This window comes from Heterodontus francisci, chromosome 23 (assembly GCF_036365525.1).
Source record: "Heterodontus francisci isolate sHetFra1 chromosome 23, sHetFra1.hap1, whole genome shotgun sequence".
Classification (NCBI taxonomy): Eukaryota; Metazoa; Chordata; class Chondrichthyes; order Heterodontiformes; family Heterodontidae; genus Heterodontus; species Heterodontus francisci.
In genome coordinates, this window is record NC_090393.1 from 2,714,253 (window position 1) to 2,736,549 (window position 22,297).

Genomic DNA, 22,297 nt, shown 5'->3' on the forward strand with positions numbered 1-22,297 from the left:
GCTTTACTTGATCTACGTGAAATATTCACTGGGAAAAATTCTTGTGTGTGGAAAAAAAAAAGAAAAAAATGTTCCAAGTTTTTTAAAATCAAATTTATATTTAAAAAGTTCAAAATAAGACGTCACTCATTCAGAGCTCCGTAATTCTAAGAGCATCAGTTACATTTGCTGTGTTATTTCTTGGATGTCTGAAATGATTGAGACCAATTTCCATTAAGAACCGGTGTGGTTTGGTTTTTAGCAGGAGGTGAGCAGTTCATCACATGTCCCTTTAAGAGCGAAAGGTCAGTCCCACCAACAAACGAGTAACGTCATGGCAGTAGCACGTTCAATTAATCGACCAGCAACCCGTTCATTCAGAGAGAAGTCAGCTCCTCTCCAGTGATAAATTTCACCTAAATAGTACTAACTAACCTCGAACCTGGTCTGCATTCTCCTCCTTGTAATAATTCAGGTAAAATGAAGGTGTGACCACTTCCTGATTGCACGCGGATACTCAGCTGACCCAACCCAACCGGGCAGCCCCCGGTCAATAAGGTTCTGTCCCGCCACAGTCCACCTGCTTCAATGGGTGCTTGGAGCTCAGGGTCATTGCCCGAAAGGTGGACTGAAACACCGCACCACACAACACGAAAAAAGGAAAGAAGGTACCAGCCCTTCGCTTTACAAGCTGGAACGTCAGAACTATGTGTCCTGGCCTGTCGGAAGACCTTACACAAATCAACGATTCTCGGAAGACCGCCATCATTAACAACAAGCTCAGTAGACTCAATGTAGACATTGCAGCACTTCAGGAGACTCGCCTCCCCGCGAGTGGACCTCTAGCAGAGCAAGACTACACCTTCTTCTGGCAGGGCAGGGATCCTGAAGAACCAAGACAGCATGGAGTGGGCTTCGCCATCAGAAACTCCTTGCTCAGCATGATAGAGCCTCCCTCAAATGGCTCGGAACGCATACTGTCCATCCGACTGCTCACCACCTATGGTCCAGTACACCTACTCAGCATCTATGCTACAACACTCTGCTCCCCACCTGAAGCTAAAGACCAGTTCTACGAGGAACTCCATAACATCATTAGCAGCATCCCCAACACCGAACACCTATTCCTGCTGGGGGACTTTAATGCCAGGGTTGGGGCCGACCATGACTCATGGCCCTCCTGCCATGGGCGCTATGGCGTTGGAAGGATGAATGAGAACGGGTAGAGACTGCTTGAGTTGTGTACCTATCATAACCTCTGCATCACCAACTCGTTCTTTCACTCTAAACCCTGTCACCAGGTTTCATGGAGGCACCCAAGATCGCGTCGTTGGCACCAGCTAGACCTCATTGTCACAAGGCGAGCTGCCTTAAACAGTGTTCAAATCACACGCAGCTTCCACAGTGCGGACTGCGACACCGACCACTCCCTGGTGTGCAGCAAGGTTAGACTCAGACCAAAGAAGTTGTATCATTCCAAGCAGAAGGGCCACCCGCGCAACAACACGAGCAGAATTTCTCACCCACAGCTGTTACAAAAATTTCTAAATTCCCTTGTGTCAGCCTTTTGAAACACTCCCACAGGGGATGCTGAGACCAAGTGGGACCACATCAGAGACGCCATCTATGAGTCAGCTTTGACCACCTATGGCAAAAGTGCGAGGAGTAATGCAGACTGGTTTCAACCTCATAATGAAAAGCTGGAACCTGTCATAGCCACTAAGCGCATTGCACTGTTGAACTACAAGAAAGCCCCCAGCGAGTTAACATCGGGAGCACTTAAATGAGCCAGAAGCACTGCACAAAGAACAGCCAGGCACTGTGCAAACGACTACTGGCAACACCTATGCAGTCATATTCAGCTGGCGTCAGACACCGGAAACATCAGAGGAATGTATGATGGCATTAAGAGAGCTCTTGGGCCAACCATCAAGAAGATCGCCCCCCTCAAATCTAAATCAGGGGACATAATCACTGACCAACGCAAACAAATGGACCGCTGGGTTGAGCACTACCTAGAACTGTATTCCAGGGAGAATGTTGTCACTGAGACTGCCCTCAATGCAGCCCAGCCTCTACCAGTCATGGATGAGCTGGACATACAGCCAACCAAATCGGAACTCAGTGATGCCATTGATTCTCTAGCCAGCGGAAAAACCCCTGGGAAGGACAGCATTACCCCTGAAATAATCAAGAGTGTCAAGCCTGCTATACTCTCAGCACTACATGAACTGCTATGCCTGTGCTGGGACGAGGGAGCAGTACCACAGGACATGCGCGATGCCAATATCCTCACCCTCTATAAAAACAGAGGTGACCGCGGTGACTGCAACAACTACCGTGGAATCTCCCTGCTCTGCATAGTGGGGAAAGTCTTCGCTCGAGTCGCTCTAAACAGGTTCCAGAAGCTGGCCGAGCGTGTCTACCCTGAGGCACAGTGTGGCTTTCGTGCAGAGAGATCGACCGTTGACATGCTGTTCTCCCTTCGTCAGCTGCAGGAGAAATGCCGCGAACAACAGATGCCCCTCTACATTGCTTTCATTGATCTCACCAAAGTCTTTGACCTCGTCAGCAGACGTGGTCTCTTCAGACTACTAGAAAAGATTGGATGTCCACCAAAGCTACTAAGTATCATCACCTCATTCCATGACAATATGAAAGGCACAATTCAACATGGTGGCTCCTCATCAGGGCCCTTTCCTATCCTGAGTGGCGTGAAACAGGGCTGTGTTCTCGCACCCACACTTTTTGGGATTTTCTTCTCCCTGCTGCTTTCACATGCGTTCAAGTACTCGGAATTTTCCTCCGCACAAGATCAGGGGGCAGGTTGTTCAACCTTGCCCTTCTAAGAGCAAAGTCCAAAGTACGGAAAGTCATCAGGGAACTCCTCTTTGTTGACGATGCTGCTTTAACATCTCACACTGAAGAGTGCCTGCAGAGTCTCATCGACAGGTTTGCGGCTGCCTGCAATGAATTTGGCCTAACCATCAGCCTCAAGAAAACGAACATCATGGGGCAGGACGTCAGAAATGCTCCATCCATCAATATTGGCGACCACGCTCTGGAAGTGGTTCAAGAATTCACCTACGTAGGCTCAACTATCACCAGTAACCTGTCTCTCGATGTAGAAATCAACAAGCGCATGGGAAAGGCTTCCACTCCTATGTCCAGACTGGCCAAGAGAGTGTGGGAAAATGGCGCACTGACACGGAACACAAAAGTCTGAGTGTATCAAGCCTGTGTCCTCAGTACCTTGCTCTATGGCAGCGAGGCCTGGACAACGTATGTCAGCCAAGAGCGACGTCTCAATTCATTCCATCTTCGCTGCCTCCAGAGAATACTTGGCATCAGGTGGCAGGACCGTATCTCCAACACAGAAGTCCTCGAGGCGGCCAACATCCCCAGCTTATACACACTACTGAGTCAGCGGCGCTTGAGATGGCTTGGCCATGTGAGCCGCATGGAAGATGGCAGGATCCCCAAAGACACATTGTACAGTGAGCTCGCCACTGGTATCAGACCCATTGGCCGTCCATGTCTCCGCTTTAAAGACGTCTGCAAACGCGACATGAAGTCCTGTGACATTGATCACAAGTCGTGGGAGTCAGTTGCCAGCGTTCGCCAGAGCTGGCGGGCAGCCATAAAGGTGGGGCTAAAGTTTGGCGAGTCGAAGAGACTTAGCAGTTGGCAGGAAAAAAGACAGAGGCGCAAGGGGTGAGCCAACTGTGTAACAGCCCCGACAAACAAATTTTTCTGCAGCACCTGTGGAAGAGCCTGTCACTCTAGAATTGTCCTTTATAGCCACTCCAGGCGCTGCTCCACAAACCACTGACCACCTCCAGGCGCTTACCCATTGTCTCTCGAGATAAGGAGGCCAAAGAAAGACTCAGCTGACCCAACACTTTGACCTGGCATTGTCACAGTCACACGTCAAACCTTGTACATCCCATAATAAGAGCTTGGCTTAGTCTGTGGTTTTACAATATAAAGCATGGCTCTGAATTTCAGGTGATTTGTTAACTTGTTGATCTGCAAAAGGGTTTCAGCTATTCACATCTTTCTGCTCATTAGCATCATAAACAGAATATCATGTTAGTTGGGAGATATTCTCTCACAAGGACTGGCCAGCGCTGAGGAAGTGCTGCACTGTCAGAGGTGCCATCTTTCAGATGAGCCGATAAACTGAGGCCCTGTCTGCCCCCTCGGGTGAATGTAAAAGATCCCATAGCACGATTTCAAAGAAGAGCAGGGGAATTCTCCCCATTGTCCTGGCCAATATTTACCCCTCAATCAACATCACTAAAGAACAGATGATTTGGTCATTATCATATTGCTGTCTGTGGGAGCTTGCTGTGCACAAACTGACTGCTGTGTTCCCTATAATACAACAGTGACTACACGATAGAAGTGTTTCACTGGCTGTAAAGCATTTTGGGATGTCCTGAAAATCTGAAAGGCGCTGAAGAAATGCAAGTTTGTTCGTTCCTTTTAACTCTGCCCGCAGCAAGGATTGAAGCTAGAATCTCTGATGTCTGGGGCTCAATTGCACCATTAGACCGGAGATTGCTGGAAATTATTTTTACTAAGTGCTTCAATTCCCCTTTCCTTACACATCCTGTATTCGAGTGACCTCACCAGTCTCTGCCAGTGCTGATGAGGCAAAACACATCAGCAGACGGAGGATGAGTCATATCCTGATTTCACCCCCAATGCTCCCTGCAGCAGCCTGACAATCCCACAGCTCAGATCCCACTCAATGCAGCACCCTGCTGCCTGGTTACTACTTTCATCAGCTTAAAACATGTTGCTCAGGAGCAAGATTTATTTCTCACAGCACAAGGAGGCCATTTGGCCCATTTTGAAAGAGCTATCCAATTAGCCCCACTCACCCTGCTCTTTCCCCATAGCCCCACAATTTTCACCCTGCATGTATCTAGTTCTCCTTTGACAGATGTTATTGAATCTGCTTCCACCACCCTTTCAGGCAGTGCATTGCAGATCATCACAACTCGCTGTTTTTAATAAATAAATTCTCCTCCTCTCTGGTTCTTTTGCCAATTACCTTCCATCTGTGCCCTCTGGGTACTGTTGCTCGCACCAGGAGCAACAGTTTCTCCTTATTTACTCTATCAAAATTCTTTATAATTTTGAACATCTCCCTTAATCCTCCTTAACCTTCTCTGCTGTAAAGAGAATGATACCAGATTCTCTACTCTCCTGAGCTAACTGATGTTCACAATAAATAAATCATTGGTCTCATTAGTCAGTTAATGTGTTTATGGCAAAGCCATATTTTCCAGATCAAAGAAACTTTTTCAGCCCAACTGATGTGTTTGAGGATAAGATGTGGTTGTTCTAGTTGTACCTGCCCGAGTTGTTCAAAACAGGTGATTTCTCACTGCTTATCCAACTTAGTCACTCTGTTTGGATGTTGTACAGCTACAACACTGCATCAACCTGACAATGTGGAAAATCACCCAGGTATGTCCTACCCAGAAAATGCAGGACAAATCCAATCCAGCCAATTGCCTTCTCTCGATCATCAACAAAGTGATGGAAGGTGTCGTCGACAGTGCTATCAAACAGTACTTGCACAGCAATAACCTGTTCAGTTTGGGTTCCACCAGGACCACTCTGCTGCTGACCTCATTACAGCCTTGGTCCAAACATGGACACAAGAGGTGAGGAGAGAGTGACTGCCCTTGACATCAAGGCAGCATTTGACCGAGTATGGCATCAAGGAGCCCTAGCAAAACCGGAGTCAATGGGAATCAGGGGGAAAATTCTCCACTAGTTAGAGTCATACCTAGTGCAAAGGAAAATGGTTGTGGTTGTTGGATACCAGTCATCTCAGTCCCATGACATCCCTGCAGGAGTTCCTCAGGGTAGTGTCCTAGGCCCAACCATCTTCAGCTGCTTCACCAATGACCTTCCTTCCATCATAAGGTCAGAAGTGGGGATGTTCGCTGATGATTGCACAATGTTCACCATTTGCGACTCCTCAGATATTGAAGAAGTCTGTGTCCATGTGCATTGACACCTGGATAACATTCAGGTTTGGGCTGATAAGTGGCAAGTAACATTCACTCCACACAAGTGCCAGGCAATAACCATTAGAACTAGGAGCAGGAGTCGGCAATTCAGCCCTTCGAGCCTGCTCCACCATTCAATACGATCATGGCTGATCTCATCTTGGCCTCAACTCCACTTTCCTGCCCATTCTCCATAACCCTTCAACCCATTTCTAATTAAAAACCTGTCTATCTCCACAAATTTACCCAATGTCCCGGCATCCACCGCACTCTGGGGTAGTGAATTCCAGATTCACGAGAGAAGTAATTTCTCCTCATCTCTGTTTTAAATCTGCTACCCCTTATCCTAAAACTATGACCTCTTGTTCTAGATTGCTCCACAAGAGGAAACATCCTCTCTATGTCTACTTTGTCAATCCCCTTAATCATCTTATATACCTCAATTAGATCTCCCCTCATTCTTCTAAACTCTAGAGAGTAAAGGCCTAAACTGCTCAATCTCGCTTCATAAGACAAGCCCCCTATCTCTGGAATCAATCTAGTGAACCTCCTCTGAACTGCCTCCAATGCAACTACATCCTTCCTCAAGTAAGGGGACCAAAACTGTACGCAATACTCCAGGTGCGGTCTCACCAATGCCTTGTACAATTGCAGCAACACTTCCTCACTTTTATACTCTATTCCTTTAGCAATAAATGCCAAAATCCATTTGCCTTCCTTATCACCTGCTGTACCTGTAAACTAGTTTTCTGCGATTCATGCACGAGGACACCCAGATCCCTCTGCACTGAAGTACTCTGAAGTTTCTCTCCATTTAGATAATTTGCCTTTCTATTCTTCTGACCAAAATAGATAACCTCACACTTATCCACGTTAAACTCCATCTGCCAAATTTTGGCCCATTCACCTAACCTATCCATATCCATTTGTAAATTTCTTATTTCTTCATTGTAACTTACGATCTCACCAATTTTAGTGTCATCTGGAAATTTGGCTATAGTACCTTCTATCCCTGCATCCAAGTCATTTACATAAATTGTAAATAGTTGGGGCCCGAGGATAGAACCCTGTGGCACCCCACTAGTTACATCTTGCCAACCAGAAAAAGACCCATTTATCCCGACTCTCTGTTTTAGCCAATCCTCTATCCAAGCTGATAAATTGCCCCTAACCCCATGTGATCTTACCTTGTGTATTAACCTTTTGTGCGACACCTTATCAAATGGCTGCTGGAAGTCCAGATATACTACATCTACAGGATCCCCATTATCCACTTTGCTTGTTACAGCCTCGAAGAACTCTAGCAAATTAGTCAAACACGATTTACCCTTCATAAAACCATGCTGACTCTGATGGATTGCGTTTTGACTTTCTAATTGTCCTGTTATTACTTCCTTAATAATGGATTCTAACAATTTCCCAATGACTGTTAAACTAACTGGTCTATAGTTTCCTGTTTTCTGCCTCCCTCCCTTTTTGAATAAGGGCATTACATTAGCTTTTTTCCAATCCACTGGAACCTTTCCCATAACCAGAGAATTTTGGAATATTATAACCAATGGATCCACTATCTCCGCTGCCACTTCCTTTAAGACCCTAGGATGTAGGCCATCAGGCCCTGGGGACTTGTCTGCCTTCAATCCCAATAGTTTGCTCAGTACCTTTTCCCTAGTGATGATGATTGTTCTAAGTTCCTCCCTTTCTATAACCTCTGCATTACCTGTTACTATTGGGATGGTACTAGTGTCCTCCACTGTGAAAATTGAAGCAAAATACTGATTTAGTGTCTCCGCCATTTCTGTGTTCCCTTCCATAAACTCCCCAGTCTCATCCTCCAAGGGACCAACTTTCACTTTAGCTATTCTCTTCCCTTTTATATACATATAGAAGCTTTTGCTATCTGTTTTTATATTTTGCGCTAGTTTTTTTTCATAATTTACCTTTGCTCTTTTTATTACTTTTTTAGTAACCCTTTATTGATCTTTAAAAGCTTCCCAATCTTCCAGCCTGCTACTGGCCTTTGCAATATTGTATGCCTTAGTTTTTGTCTTTATGTTATCCTTAACTTCCTTGCTTCGCCATGGATGTCTTTTCCCCCTCCTAGAATCTTTCTTCCTCTTTGGAATATATTTTAGTTGGGAATAAATTGAATATCTTCTTAAACAGCTGCCACTGCTCATCAACTGTCCTACCTTGTAGTCTTCCTGCCCAGTCGACTGGAGCCAAATCACAGAATAATACAGTGCAGAAGAGGCCCTTTGGCATATCGAGTCTGCACCGATGCATTAAAGACACCTGACCTGTCTACCTAATCCCATTTGCCAGCACTTGGCCCATAGCCTTGAATGTTATGACGTGCCAAGTGCTCATCCAGGTACTTTTAAAAGGATGTGAGGCAACCTGCCTCTACCACCCTCCCAGGCAGGGCATTCCAGACCATCACCACCCTCTGGGTAAAAAAGTTCTTCCTCAAATCCCCCTTAAACCTCCCGCCCCTCACCTTAAACTTGTGACCCCTTGTAACTGACCCTTCAACTAAGGGGAACAGCTGCTCCCTATCCACCCTGTCCATGCCCCTTATAATCTTGTACACCTCGATCAGGTCACCCCTCAGTCTTCTCTGCTCCAGTGAAAACAACCCAAGCCTATCCAACCTCTCTTCATGGCTTAAATGTTCCATCCCAGGCAACATCTGTCCTCATGCCTATGTAATTACTTTTGTTTAACTCCAGAACGTTCGTGTGGGACTCCAGCTTCTCGCCCTCAAACTGAATTTGAAATTCTAGCATGCTATGATCACTTTTCACTGGAGGATCCTTAACAATGAGATCATTTATTAATCCCACCTCATTACACAATACGAAATCTAGAATAGCCTGCTCCCTGGTTGGTTCCACAACATATTGTTCCAAAAAATAATCTCTAATACATTCAATGAACTCTCCCTCGAGGCTACCTTTGCTAATTTGACTAATCCAGTCTATATGCATATTAAAATCACCCATGATTATTGTCGTACCTTTCTTACAAGTCCCCAGTAATTCCTGGTTTATACTGTGTCCCACTGCGGAACTACTGTTTGGGGACCTATAGATTACTCTCACCAGTGACTTCTTTCCCTTGCTTTTTCTTATTTCTCCCCAGACTGATTCTACGCCTTGATCTCCAGTGCCTATATCGTTTCTTGCTACAGCACTGATCTCTTCCTTTACTAACAAAGCTACACCACCTCCTTTTCCTTCCTGTCTATCCTTCCGAAATACTGAGTACCCTTGGATATTCAATTCCCAAACCTGGTTTCCCTGCAACCACGTCTCAGTAATCGCCACTAAATTATATCCATTCGTCTCTATTTGCGCTGTTAACTCACTTATTTTGTTCCGAATGCTGCGTGCATTCAGATACAAAGCCTTTAAGTTTGTTCTATTATTAAATTTCCCCACTCTTGTACGATTCCTTGGTGCAATATGATGTTCACACGTTCTGTCCTTTCCTTTTATTTTCTGGTAACAATCAGCCTTACCACCAACCTGCACTCCTACCTTCTCCTTTAACTTACTGTTTTTCCATGCAACTGAACCCTCCCCCCCACTATTTAGTTTAAAGCCCTATCTTCAACAGGAGAAAATCTAACCATTTTCCTTTGACATTCCATGGCATTACTATCGCTGAATCCCCCATGATTAACATTATGTAGGTTACCATTGACCAGAAACTTAACTGGACCAGTCATATAAATACTGTGGCGACAAGAACAGGTCAGAGGCTGGGAAATATGAGGCGAGTAACTCGTCTCCAGACTCCCCAAAGCCTGTCCACTATCTACAAGGCACAAGTTAGGAGTGTGATGGAATACTCTCCACTTGCCTAGATGAGTGTGGTTCCAACACTCAAGAAGCTCGATTTCGTCGAGGACAAAGCAGCCACTTAATTGGGACCCCATCCGCCCACTTAAACATTCAGTCCCTCCACCACTGACGCACAGTGGCTGCAGTGTGTACCATCTACAGGATGCAGTACAGCAACTCATCAAGGTTCATTCAACAGCATCTTCCAAACCCGTGACCTCTTCCACCTAGAAGGACAAGGGCAGTAGACGCATGGGAACACCACCACCTGCAAGTTCCCCTCCAAGCTTCACACCATCCTCACTTGGAACTATATCGCCGTTCCTTCACTGTCGCTGGGTCAAAATACTGGCACTTACTTCCTAACAGCACTGTGGGTGTACCTACACCACATGGACTGCAGTGATTCAAGAAGGCAGCTCGCCACCACCTTCTCGAGAGCAATTAGGGTAGGCAAAAAATTCTGGCCCAGCCAGCAAAGCCCATATCCTATGGAAGAATGGAAAAAAGGATTTGTTGGGTGCCCTGCAGTGTCACTAGGTGCTGTGCAATGTTGCATGCTGCACTGCAGTGTTGCTGGATATTATGAGGTGGACACACAGTTCTCTCTCCCTTAAATATAATGCAGCAAATATGAGTGGATGATTTAAGCTACACCTATTCCATTTTTCTGCAGACTGTGAAATGTTCATGTTTCGGCAAACATGTTTGTTCCATTTTTTCCTGCATAAATTAACTGTTATTATTTTCTAAAAGTTCACCGACCGTATGAATTTTTTTTACATTGTAAGTAACTAGTTCTCCCTGTGGATCTGATCATTCATCAATCTCTATATTGTATGTTTAGGTTGCTGGAGCAGGGCTGTTTCACCGAATTCTGTCATTGTACTGGAACTAATTTTGAAAGCAGTAACTGTTCAATCACAATCTCTTGCTGTGCTGTACTGGAATGAGCATCTGTTTGACCTGTTTCCTGCTGTTTATTCTGTGTGTCTGTTACTCTCTGACCAGGATCTTTACTGCCATAATGCCAATGGTAGCAGCTGGATTGATTCCAGATGATCCCACATTACAGCCAATCAGAAGACTTGTTTCCCTTGTACGATCATTTATTTTATTATCTTCCCATTTTTTAGCTTCCTGCATGAAACTGACCTCATTCTGATTGGTTGAACGAAGGGTTGATAAATCAGCCAATCAGAACACTGAATGCATGTGATTGTTTTGCATAATCAACCATTTTGTCTTCAGTGTTTTAACCTTTGACCTGTGCCTGTCTCTGTGTTAACCTTTGACCTGCACCTTTCTCTGTGTTTTAGTGCTTGCTTTTTAATGCATCTGATTTAAGAAATTGGTAAATTTGGTTTTAAAAATAGCAAACCTGAAATATAAAGGATGTTATTGTAGAAATAAAGCCAGAACTTTAGATCTTCTTGTTTTTTTGACAGTTTGTTCCCATTTCCCAGTCGATCCTGTAGCCAGGACTCACTGGATCAGGTAGTGTATTGGACAGGAGTGAGAGACATAGCTGGCTGCCCATCCCACCACCGCCCCTCCCCGGCCCCCGCACGCTCAGCCTGTGAAGGTCACAGACCTGAAACGTTAACGCTGTTTCTGTCTCCCCAGATGCTGCGAGACCTGCTGAGTATTTCCAGCACTTTCTGTTTTATTTAAGGTTTTCAGCATCTGAGTGTTTTTCTTTTGTATTAGTGCCTCTATCCAATTCTAGTAGGTGAAATTTTGAGTGGGAAGGGAGGTGGTGTTGGGAGGCGGGGGGGGGGGGGGTGATGAGGGGGGGGGTGATGAGGGGGAGGGGGAGACTGTGGCTGTGTCTCATTTCCAGTTATAATGCACAGCATGATGCAGCACAGGAGGCCATTCCGTCCATCGTATCTGTGCCAGCTCTTTGAAAGAGCTGTCCAATTAGTCCGACTCCCCTGCTTCTTTCCAAAGTCCTGCAAATATTTCCTTTTCTGTTCCCTTTTGAAATATACTATTAATGAATATTGTTAATAACAATATTTTAGTCTCTCCACAGAACTGAAATATCTTACCCTGCATCTCCTTTAAAAATTGTACCAGTTAGTTTATATTGCCTGTTCTTATTCTTCCTTCCAACACTTCAGACTTCTGAAGTTGTGAATTAATATATTCATGAAATTCTTTGTATTAATTTATTTTCATTTAGCAGTTATTGGTCATGTTTGTTTTATACACTGTGGGTGGATCATTTCAGACAATTAATTGTTTCTAAATTGCGAGGGGACCTGGGTCAGGTTCAGAACACTGATGATCTTTGATATCAGCTCAGTCTAGTTTGAGAGCAGTAGAAGAGGTGGACATGTTTGAAAATGTTTATTGTAAACCAACAAGGCTACTTGCATTGGGGAATTTAGTAGATCATCTAAAGCTCAATGTTCATGTCTAAGAATAACAGAAATACGATCAGGAGTAGGCCATTTGGCCCCTCGAGCCTGATCTACCATTCAATAAGATCATGGCTGATCTCCCTCAACTCCACTTTCCCACCCAGTCCCCACATCCCTTGATTCCTTGAGAGACCAAATATCTCTCTAACTCAGCCATGAATGTACTCAACGATATAGCAACTACAGCCCCCTGGGGTGGAGAATTCCAAAGATTCACAACCCATTAAGTGAAGAAATTTGTCCTAATCTCAGTCCTTATCCTGAGATGAGAGTCTGTGTTCTAGACTCTCCAGCCGAGGAACAGCCTCTCAGCAGGAGTGACTTTAGTTAGTTCAGTGCATTTAAAGTCAGTAACCATGTTTAAAAAAAAATGCAGGTATAGAGCAGGGAAGTAGGACTAATTAAATAGCTCTTTCAAAGAGGTGACTCAGGCACAGTGGGCCAAGTGACCTCCTCCTGTCCATGCTGTACAATTCTATGATATAATAGCTTTAAAATATAAAATGTTTCATGTACATACCTTCCACCTAGCACGGTTTGTTCCAGATGCCTGAAACTGACTGGCACACTTCTCCTTCCATGCATATCACACTTCAGGTATTACATTTCAATTTCTGTAGATAAACAAGTATAAAAAAGCAAAGTTAATAATTTGACCCAGGAGCCAGAACTTGTGTGTACACCTTAGTCATCTTCATCAATCATCACATAATTTAAAAATAGTATGAACTCCAGGGTGTATTCTGAACAGCACTTAAACTCTGTCCTCACTTCATGCTTACTTAACAGCAGTTAGACTTTGGGTCTTTAAAGGGGCAGAGTTTCAACTTAGCATTAGTCAAATACATTTTGTATCACTTAGTCCTTCCAAACAGTGTATAATTGATTAATTGTCATCTGAACCAATTGTTTTCCTGGATCCTGAAATTTATAAGCAATTTACTGATCTGTAATTGACCTGAGCAGTTTAAGGGCTGCTGTAATTCCCTGTATTCCCACATGAGTACTTGAGTCATGGCCTTAAAGGGACAGGCCATGTTAGAAACAAAAGGTCACAACTCTACTCCTGAACCCAGACTACACCTGACAACTTATATAATAAAAGCAAAATACTGCGGATGCTGGAAATCTGAAACAAAAACAAGAAATGCTGGATTCACTCAGCAGGTCTGGCAGCATCTGTGGAAAGAGAAGCAGAGTTAACGTTTCGGGTCAGTGACCCTTCTTCGGAACTGACAAACAGTGTGGTCTCCTCTACATTGGGGAGACCAAGCGCAGACTGGGTGACCGCTTTGCGGAACATCTCCGCTCAGTCCGCAAGCAGGACCCTGAGCTTCCGGTTGCTTGCCATTTCAACACTCCCCCCTGCTCTCATGCTCACATCTCTGTCCTGGGATTGCTGCAGTGTTCCAGTGAACATCAACGCAAGCTCGAGGAACAGCATCTCATCTACCGATTAGGCACACTACAGCCTGCCGGACTGAACATTGAGTTCAATAATTTCAGAGCATGACAGCCCCCCACTTTACTTTCATTTTTAGTCATTTTTAGTTAATTTTTCTTCCTTTTTTTTGCATTCCTTTTTACATTTTTTGCATTTATTTCATTTCATGTTAGTTTGTTCAGTTTGCTTACCCACTGTTTTTTTCAGGTTGTTTTTCTTCAGGTTTGCACTTGCTGATGTTCTATATTCAGTATATTCACACCTAATCTGTACTAATGCTTTGTCTTTCAAAACACCATTAACATATTGTTTGCCTTTGCTCCGTGACCTTTTGGTCAGCTATGTGGCCTGGTCCAATCTGCACCTTCTCCTTTGTTATCTCTTGCCCAACCCCCACCTCACTTGTTTATAATCTGTGACTTTTCTAATATTTGTCAGTTCCGAAGAAGGGTCACTGACCCGAAACGTTAACTCTGCTTCTCTTTCCACAGATGCTGCCAGACCTGCTGAGTGAATCCAGCATTTCTTGTTTTGGTACACCTGACAACTTCTTGGGAGACCTACTAATGGTTGGAACCATAGAATGTTAGAACATACAAGGAGACCATTCGGCCTATCATGCCTGTCCTGGCTCTTTGTGAGCTATCCGATTAGTCCAACCACCACCCCACCCCACCACCACTTTTCCATTCATCCTGCAATTTTTTCTGCTTCAAGTATTTACCCAATTCCCTTTTGAAAGTTACTATTGAATCAGCTTCCAGAATTGGATTTATGCTTGAAAAGGAAAACTTTGCAGGGGTGAGTGGGGGGATTAATTGGATAACTCTTTTGGCACAGGCACAATGAACTGAAAATCCACCTCTTTTGCTGTATGATTCTGTGAAACTGAATAAAAATACTGACTTTTCTTTGAAAAGCCCTTGCAGCTTAGAGGAGAGCAGTAGTTTTGTTTTAAGATTTTTTTCCATGTGGTCTGAAGGAGGTTGGGGAGTTTTCCAGCCTTTAATGGTTAGTGTTCTGAGATAGGTAAATTGTTAAAAGTAAAGCAGTGGTGACCAACATGCTGCTTTCTACTGAATTATTTTACAGGCGAGTTCCATTTGATTCCATTTTTATTTTGAGTGGAGTACGAAATAATAAATGATGCGGACTTCGAAATACACTTTGCTGTGAAATAAAAGACATTTATTCTTGTGTCCTGCCCAGGTTTAATTTATTTTCACGGGACAAACGAGCAGAAACCCGCCATCGATTGCAGGGATCTGGTGGAATTTGGGGAATTTCAGAGCAGGAAGGAATCGTCACAGAACAAGGTCAAGAAGCGTTACAGCATCTATAAGTGCAGCCCTTGGATACATCCTTGGGATTAAGAATCTGGAAACCCAGCTTTTTACATTTGAATAATGAAAAATATTGGATATTGACTTTTCCCTCACATTTAACATTGAAAGTCCGTGTGCAGGTTAACTGTTAATGGACTGCTAGAGCTGGATTACCAGCAGTGGTGAACTGTTGTATTCTAATCACTAACCTTATTTTTGGAAAGGTAATTTAATGTGGTGACCTCACAGTATCCTAATGGTAATAGTATTGGCTTTTCTTGTGTATGCAGAACCTGCAATGTTATACACCAAAACCAGAAGGTATTTATTTGCGGATTATACTGCTGCTATGTCCTAATAACCATCTCAAAAAAGACAATTCTAATGAGTGCTTTCTGAGGAACCCTACAGTCTATTTCCCAAGTATATATGGTCTCATTACTTAACTGACAAAGCATTGGAGTCTGGAGGAGGAGAATAAGGAACACATTTACGAATTTCACATGATCAGATGGAACAGAATTTTAATTTGAAGCTTTCTCCGTTTCTGGCAATCCTTTATGTTGTGTATCATTCGACTCAGCATAATACATCTACAGGCACCTGTGTACAGATATTGCACATTGTATTTCATTGTTTTTGAAAAAAGGGAAGTTCATCTCAGTATTAACTTTATACTGTACAGTACTAGTTTGCAGATCGCTTAAACTGTACAGATCTTTGGTTGAGGAAAGCAAAATGGAATATGCCAAAGTTTGTTACAATGCTCAGAAAAAAATGTTGTGCTTGCAGAACCAACAAAAAGTCCTACAGTGGCAAAAAAACAGAATTCATTGTTGGAAACTTGCTGACTTGACCATCGAATACAGCCTGAGTAAAATATACTCGACACAGTTGTGCCACGTGTTATTCTTAGTTGTTTTGTCTTTTTACCACTCAAAGCAGCGGTTAGATCTGTCATAGCATCCATGTCAGATAGAGGTTGGTAAAATTACTAGAGCATGCAAGAGGAACTAGTTGATTGTTTTTTCAATGATCAAAGTTGTTTTTTTTCCACTAAAGTCTCAGTTGCATCACTAGATTTCTCCATGTCCCTAACTTGGAAATATTGAATATTGAGTGAATTCAATGCACTATTTTGTGCCGCAGTGATATTCTCCTGCCTGTACAGGCACTGCAGCATCACCACTGGTGTTAGTGTGTCAGCACATTATGGCATGGGTAGTTTTCATCGAAATGTTTGTTGAGCCTGTAATTGCCATTAGTGAAGATGACTGCATGAAGTAACCTGTGTGCATGCTGAAGGAATCTAATCAGTAGAGGTTCTGGACTTGTTCCAACTATTTAACTGCCATATAGTTTAAAGCCACATTTGTGCTTGACTGTAAATTTATAGCTGACACTATAAATGGTTCATTATAAGGGGTTCACTGGTAAATGAGTCATGGTTAGCAGAAATTCTGCATGACCTCGGAGATTGTCTTGAGGAGCGAAGCAGATTCTCAGCAAGGTCTTGACACCGTTCATATTTAAACTGCCATTGTTTTCTGTGGAGGCGACAACAAGTCATCGGCTCGATCCTGCTTTGAGCTATTCACTCAGGTCAACATGGGTTGAACTAAGATATTGGTTATTGTGAACTTAGGACACTGCGATCAGTTCACTGTGTTCTAATCTGTACTGAATATGAAACTGGTGGAAGCACAGCTAGTTTCTGCTTAGTTATTGTACATTTTGAAAAAAATAGATTACAAACAAATTTTCAAGCTCAAATGAAATGTATACTTATGTGGGATAGACTGTAGATTCACTTTTGTTATTTTGTGAACTGTAGGTTTTAATTTTGCATCTTTAATATTTCTTTAAAATGATGCAGATAATGTAGATACTATGTGGAAGCTCCAACTCGCAAATACTTTCTGTTTTGCCAAAGTAATTGTGAAGTATTATCTAAAGAGTGACTGCTGATTAAAGTACAGTATAATCTTTTCAGCTGATAGGCATCTAATATGTATCTGTCTGCAATAAAAATCTTGCATCTGTGGGCATTTCCTCTCTATTTTTGTCATTATAAATTTCTATGTCCATATTTAGAATGGAAACTGTATGTAAACTTGTCACAGTATAACTATACCCACCCACCAGTGGCATGGGTGAAATTACAGAGCAACACGTACACATGGGCAGTTTACTTTCTAAAAGCTGACATAGGAATTCATCATGAAAAGATAAAGAACAGTGAATGATTGACTTGCAAATGGGGATTGAATTATAACTGTCTTCTGATTCCATTACACCTGACCTCTAACCCCACTTCACCTGAAGACGACACGTGTTCTTTTGTCATGTGACAGGAAAGATTGTGCCAACAACTTGTATTTATTTAGAATCTTTCACAAAATGTCCTAAGACACTTCACAGGAGTCTTCTCAAACAAAATTTGACATCAAGCCAGAAGAGATGTTAGGACAGGTGATCCAAAGCTCGGTCAAAGAGGTGAGTTTTAAGGAGTGTCTTAAAGAAGGAGAGAGAGGGGGAGGAGTTTGGGGAGGGAATTCTAGAGACATGGGCTGAGGCCAGGAGTCTGCAACCTGCGGCTCATTAAGGACACTTTCGGCTCCTGACCTTGATCGATTGAACCCATTTTAATGGCAATAAAATGGCTTTTAATTATTTTAAACTTTCATTAACATTGTACTTGTGAGAAAGTATCATTCAATTAAAGTTTTTGTAAAAACCTTTGAAACGTGGTTGAAATGTCTCCTGTTTTTCATTATTATTGACATTTGCATAACAATATTGTGGCTCTTAAGATATTGCTTTTTTTTGGCTAAATTTTTTTAAATGGCTCTTGTTATTAAGGTTGCTGATCCCCTGGCCTAGGCAGCTGAAGGCAGAGTCACCAATGGTGGGGCAATTAAAATCAGGGATGCTCAAGAGGCCAGAATTAGATGAGTGCAGATATCTGAGGGTTGTGGAGCTGGAGGTAAAGACCTGCTCGGGTATGAAATTGACCCGACCACATCCCACCCGGGCCCGAGTCCTTTAATTTTTTCCCGCGCTCAACCCAACGGCATTTCTCCTGTATCTGACGGAGGGAGAACAGCATGTCAACGGTCGATCTCTCTGCACGAAAGCCACACTGTGCCTCAGGGTAGATGCGCTTGGCCAGCTTCTGGAGCCTGTTTAGAGTGACTCGAGCAAAGACTTTCCCCACTATGCTGAGCAGGGAGATTCCACGGTAGTTGTTGCAGTCACCGCGGTCACCTTTGTTTTTATAGAGGGTGATGATATTGCCATCGCGCATGTCCTGGGGTACTGCTCCCTCGTCCCAGCACAGGCATAGCAGTTCATGTAGTGCTGAGAGTATAGCAGGCTTGGCACTCTTGATTATTTCAGGGGTAATGCTGTCCTTCCCAGGGGCTTTTCCGCTGGCTAGAGAATCAATGGCATCACTGAGTTCCGATTTGGTTGGCTGTATGTCCAGCTCATCCATGACTGGTAGAGGCTGGGCTGCATTGAGGGCAGTCTCAGTGACAACATTCTCCCTGGAGTACAGTTCTAGGTAGTGCTCAACCCAGCGGTCCATTTGTTTGCGTTGGTCAGTGATTATGTCCCCTGATTTAGATTTGAGGGGGGCGATCTTCTTGATGGTTGGCCCAAGAGCTCTCTTAATGCCAGCATACATTCCTCTGATGTTTCCGGTGTCTGAGGCCAGCTGAATATGACTGCATAGGTGTTGCCAGTAGTCGTTTGCGCAGCGCCTGGCTGTTCTTTGTGCAGTACTTCTGGCTGATTTAAGTGCTGCGGATGTTAACTCGCTGGGGGCTTTCTTGTAGTTCAACAGTGCAATGCGCTTAGCGGCTATGACAGGTTCCAGCTCTTCATTATGAGATTGAAACCAGTCTGCATTTCTCTTCGCACGTTTGCCATAGGTGGTCAAAGCTGACTCATAGATGGCGTCTCTGATGTGGGCCCACTTGGTCTCAGCATCCCCTGTGGGAGTGTTTTGAAGGGCTGTTACAAGTGAATTTAGAAATTTTTGTAACAGCTGTGGGTGAGAAATTCTGCTCGTGTTGATGCGCGGGTGGCCCTTCTGCTTGGAATGATGCAACTTCTTTGGTCTGAGTCTAACCTTGCTGCACACCAGGGAGTGGTCGGTGTCACAGTCCGCACTGTGGAAGCTGCGTGTGATTTGAACACTGTTCAAGGTGGCTCGCCTTGTGACAATGAGGTCTAGCTGGTGCCAACGACGCGATCTTGGGTGCCTCCATGAAACCTGGTGACAGGGTTTAGTGTGAAAGAACGAGTTGGTGATGCAGAGGTTATGATAGGTACACAACTCAAGCAGCCTCTGCCCATTCTCATTCATCCTTCCAACGCCATAGCGCCCAAGGCAGGAGGGCCATGAGTCATGGTCGGCCCCAACCCTGGCATTAAAGTTTCCCAGCAGGAATAGGTGTTCGGTGTTGGGGATGCTGCTAATGATGTTATAGAGTTCCTCGTAGAACTGATCTTTAGCTTCAGGTGGGGAGCAGAGTGATGGAGCATAGATGCTTAGATGCTGAGTAGGTGTATTGGACCAGAGGTGGTGAGCAGTCGGATGGACAGTATGCGTTTCGAGCCATTTGAGGGAGGCTCTATCATGCTGATGGCGAAGCCCACTCCATGCTGTCTTGGTTCTTCAGGATCCCTACCCTGCCAGAAGAAGGTGTCGTCTTGCTCTACTAGTGCTGCAATGTCTTCATTGAGTCTACTGAGCTCGTTGTTAATGATGTTTAGTTTTTAGTTTAGAGATACAGCACTGAAACAAGCCCTTCGGCCCACCGAGTCTGTACCGACCATCAACCACCCATTTATACTAATTCTACACTAATCCCATATTCCTACCACATCCCCACCTGTCCCTATATTTCCCTACCACCTACCTATACTTGGGTCAATTTATAATGGCCAATTTACCTACCAACCTACAAGTCTTTTGGCTTGTGGGAGGAAACCGGAGCACCCGGAGAAAACCCACGCAGACACAGGGAGAACTTGCAAACTCCACACAGGCAGTACCCAGAATTGAACCCGGGTCGCTGGAGCTGTGAGGCTGCGGTGCTAACCACTGCGCCACTGTGCCGCCCATAAACAGGGACATAGAGTACAAAACAAGGAAGTTATGATAAACCTGTATAAAACACTGCTTCAGCCTCAACTGGAGTAATGTGTCCAATTCTGGACACCACACTTTTGAAAGGATGTTAAGGCAGTAGAGGGTGCAGAAAAGATTCACGAGAATAGTGCCAGGGATGAGGAACTTACGTGGATAGGTTGGAGAAGGATTTGCTAGAATGCTCAAAATCATGAGGGGTTTGGACAGAGTAGATAGGGAGAAACTGTTCCCATTGGCTGAAGGATCCAGAACCAGAGGACACCAATTTAAGGTGAGGTGAGTGCTTAGGATCTGGAATGCACAGCAGGCAAATTCAATCAGGGCTTTCAAAAGACAACTGGATAATTATCTGAAGAGAAAAAATTTGCAGAGCTACGAGGAAAAGGCCAGGGAGTGGGACTCGGTGTGTTGCTCTGAGTTGCTTTTGCAGAGAGCTGGCACAGACATGACAGGCTGAATGGCCTTCTTCTGTGCTGTAACCATTCTATGATTCTACTCTATGATTAGACCACACCTGGTGTATTATGAGCAGTTCTGGGCACCACACCTTAGGGCAGATATATAGGCATTGGAGGGAGTGCAGTGTAGGTTTTCTAGACTGATAACTGGACACCAAGAGTTAAAATTATAAGGAGAGATTACACAAACTAAAGTTGTATTCCCTGGAATTTAGAAGATTAGGGGTAATTTGATGAAAGTTTTTAAGATTTTGAGGGGAAATGATCGGGTCGATAGAGAGAAACACTTCTCACTGGTTGGAAAATCTAAAAGACTAGTCTAAAAATTAGAGCCAGGCCTTTCAGGAGTAAAATTAAGAAACACTTTTGCATGCACAGGTTGAAAGAACACAAGATCATAAGAAATAGGAGCAGGAGTAGGCCATTCGGCCCCTCGGCCCTGCTCTGCCATTCAATAAGGTCATGCCTGATCTGATTGTAGCCTTAACTCCACTTTCCTGCCTAACCCTTGTCTCCCTCATGGATCAAAAATCTGTCTTTCTCAGCCTTGAATATATTTACTGACCCAGCCTCCACTGCTCTCTGGGGGAAGAGAATTCCAAAGCTTAATGACCCTCTGAGAGAAGAAATTCCTCCTCATCTCCCCTTATTCTGAAACTGTGCCCCCTTTCTGAAACTCTCTTCCACAAAGGCAGTTAGTGCTGGGGGTCAGTTGTTAATTTTAAATCTGAGATTGATAGATTTTTGTTAACCAAAGCTCTTAAAGAGATATGGGCCAAAAGCAGGTTTAACCTATTTCTTTGACCAAACTTTCATCATGTCTCCTCTCGTAGGTTAGTGTCAAAGTTTGTCTAATTACGCTTCTTTGATACGTCTCTGGGCTGTTGCAGTCTGATGCAGTTTGTTGTTATTGAGGAATGAGGGATACAGAAGGGAGAACATGTTATACTGGTTCTGCCAGTCAATGCAAGGCCGCCACCTGCTGCAGAATGAGTGGAATTGTAGTCGGTAAAGTGGGTGCACAACTCAGGCGTGTTTTGGTGACGTGTCTGGTTTAGACAGACAGGCTCTGTGAGTGAGGTATGGAGTCTACAAGCATTGGACCTACCGGGGTGGGGGGGGGGGGGGTGCGGTAGGGGGGTGGAATACATCGCAGCCAACTAATTATTTTGATTAAAAGCAAAATACTGCGGATGCTGGAAATCTGAAATAAAAACAAGAAATGCTGGAACCACTCAGCAGGTCTGGCAGCATCTGTGCAAAGAGAAGCAGAGTTAACGTTTCAGTTCAGTGACCCTTCTTCGGAACCAGCATTTCTTGTTTTAATTATTTTGATTCGTTATGTGAGGAAATATTCGTTATGTGACAGCCAATTTGTGCACAGCAAATCCCACAAACAACAAAGCTGAATGGCCAGATCAACTGATATTTGGTGGTGATGATTGAGAGATGAATGTCATCCAGGACACCAGGAGCCCTGCCGAACATTCACCTCTCACCCAGTTGAACTGAAATGGCAGCTTAGATTATGGGCTGGAGAATGGTAATGGACAACAGAAGATTGCATTTATATAGCGCCTTTAAAGTAGTAATATGCCCCAAGATGCTTCACAGGAGCATT

General features: G+C 44.0%; 1 protein-coding gene across 3 annotated transcripts in view; it reads left to right on the forward strand.

The window, feature by feature from the left end:
- The window catches only part of rilpl1 (Rab interacting lysosomal protein-like 1), a 56,472-nt gene extending 38,715 nt beyond the window's left edge, over positions 1 to 17,757 (forward strand). For 2 of the 3 annotated variants that reach the window (XM_068054518.1, XM_068054520.1), the window contains one exon: positions 14,942 to 17,757. In XM_068054518.1, coding sequence (XP_067910619.1) covers positions 14,942 to 15,074 — 133 coding nt within the window. In that variant the 3' untranslated portion in view covers positions 15,075 to 17,757. Of the gene's footprint in view, positions 1 to 10,870; positions 10,959 to 14,941 lie in introns of all 3 variants that reach the window. The other variant, XM_068054519.1, reaches the window with a different exon arrangement.
- Positions 17,758 to 22,297: the final 4,540 nt, after the last annotated feature.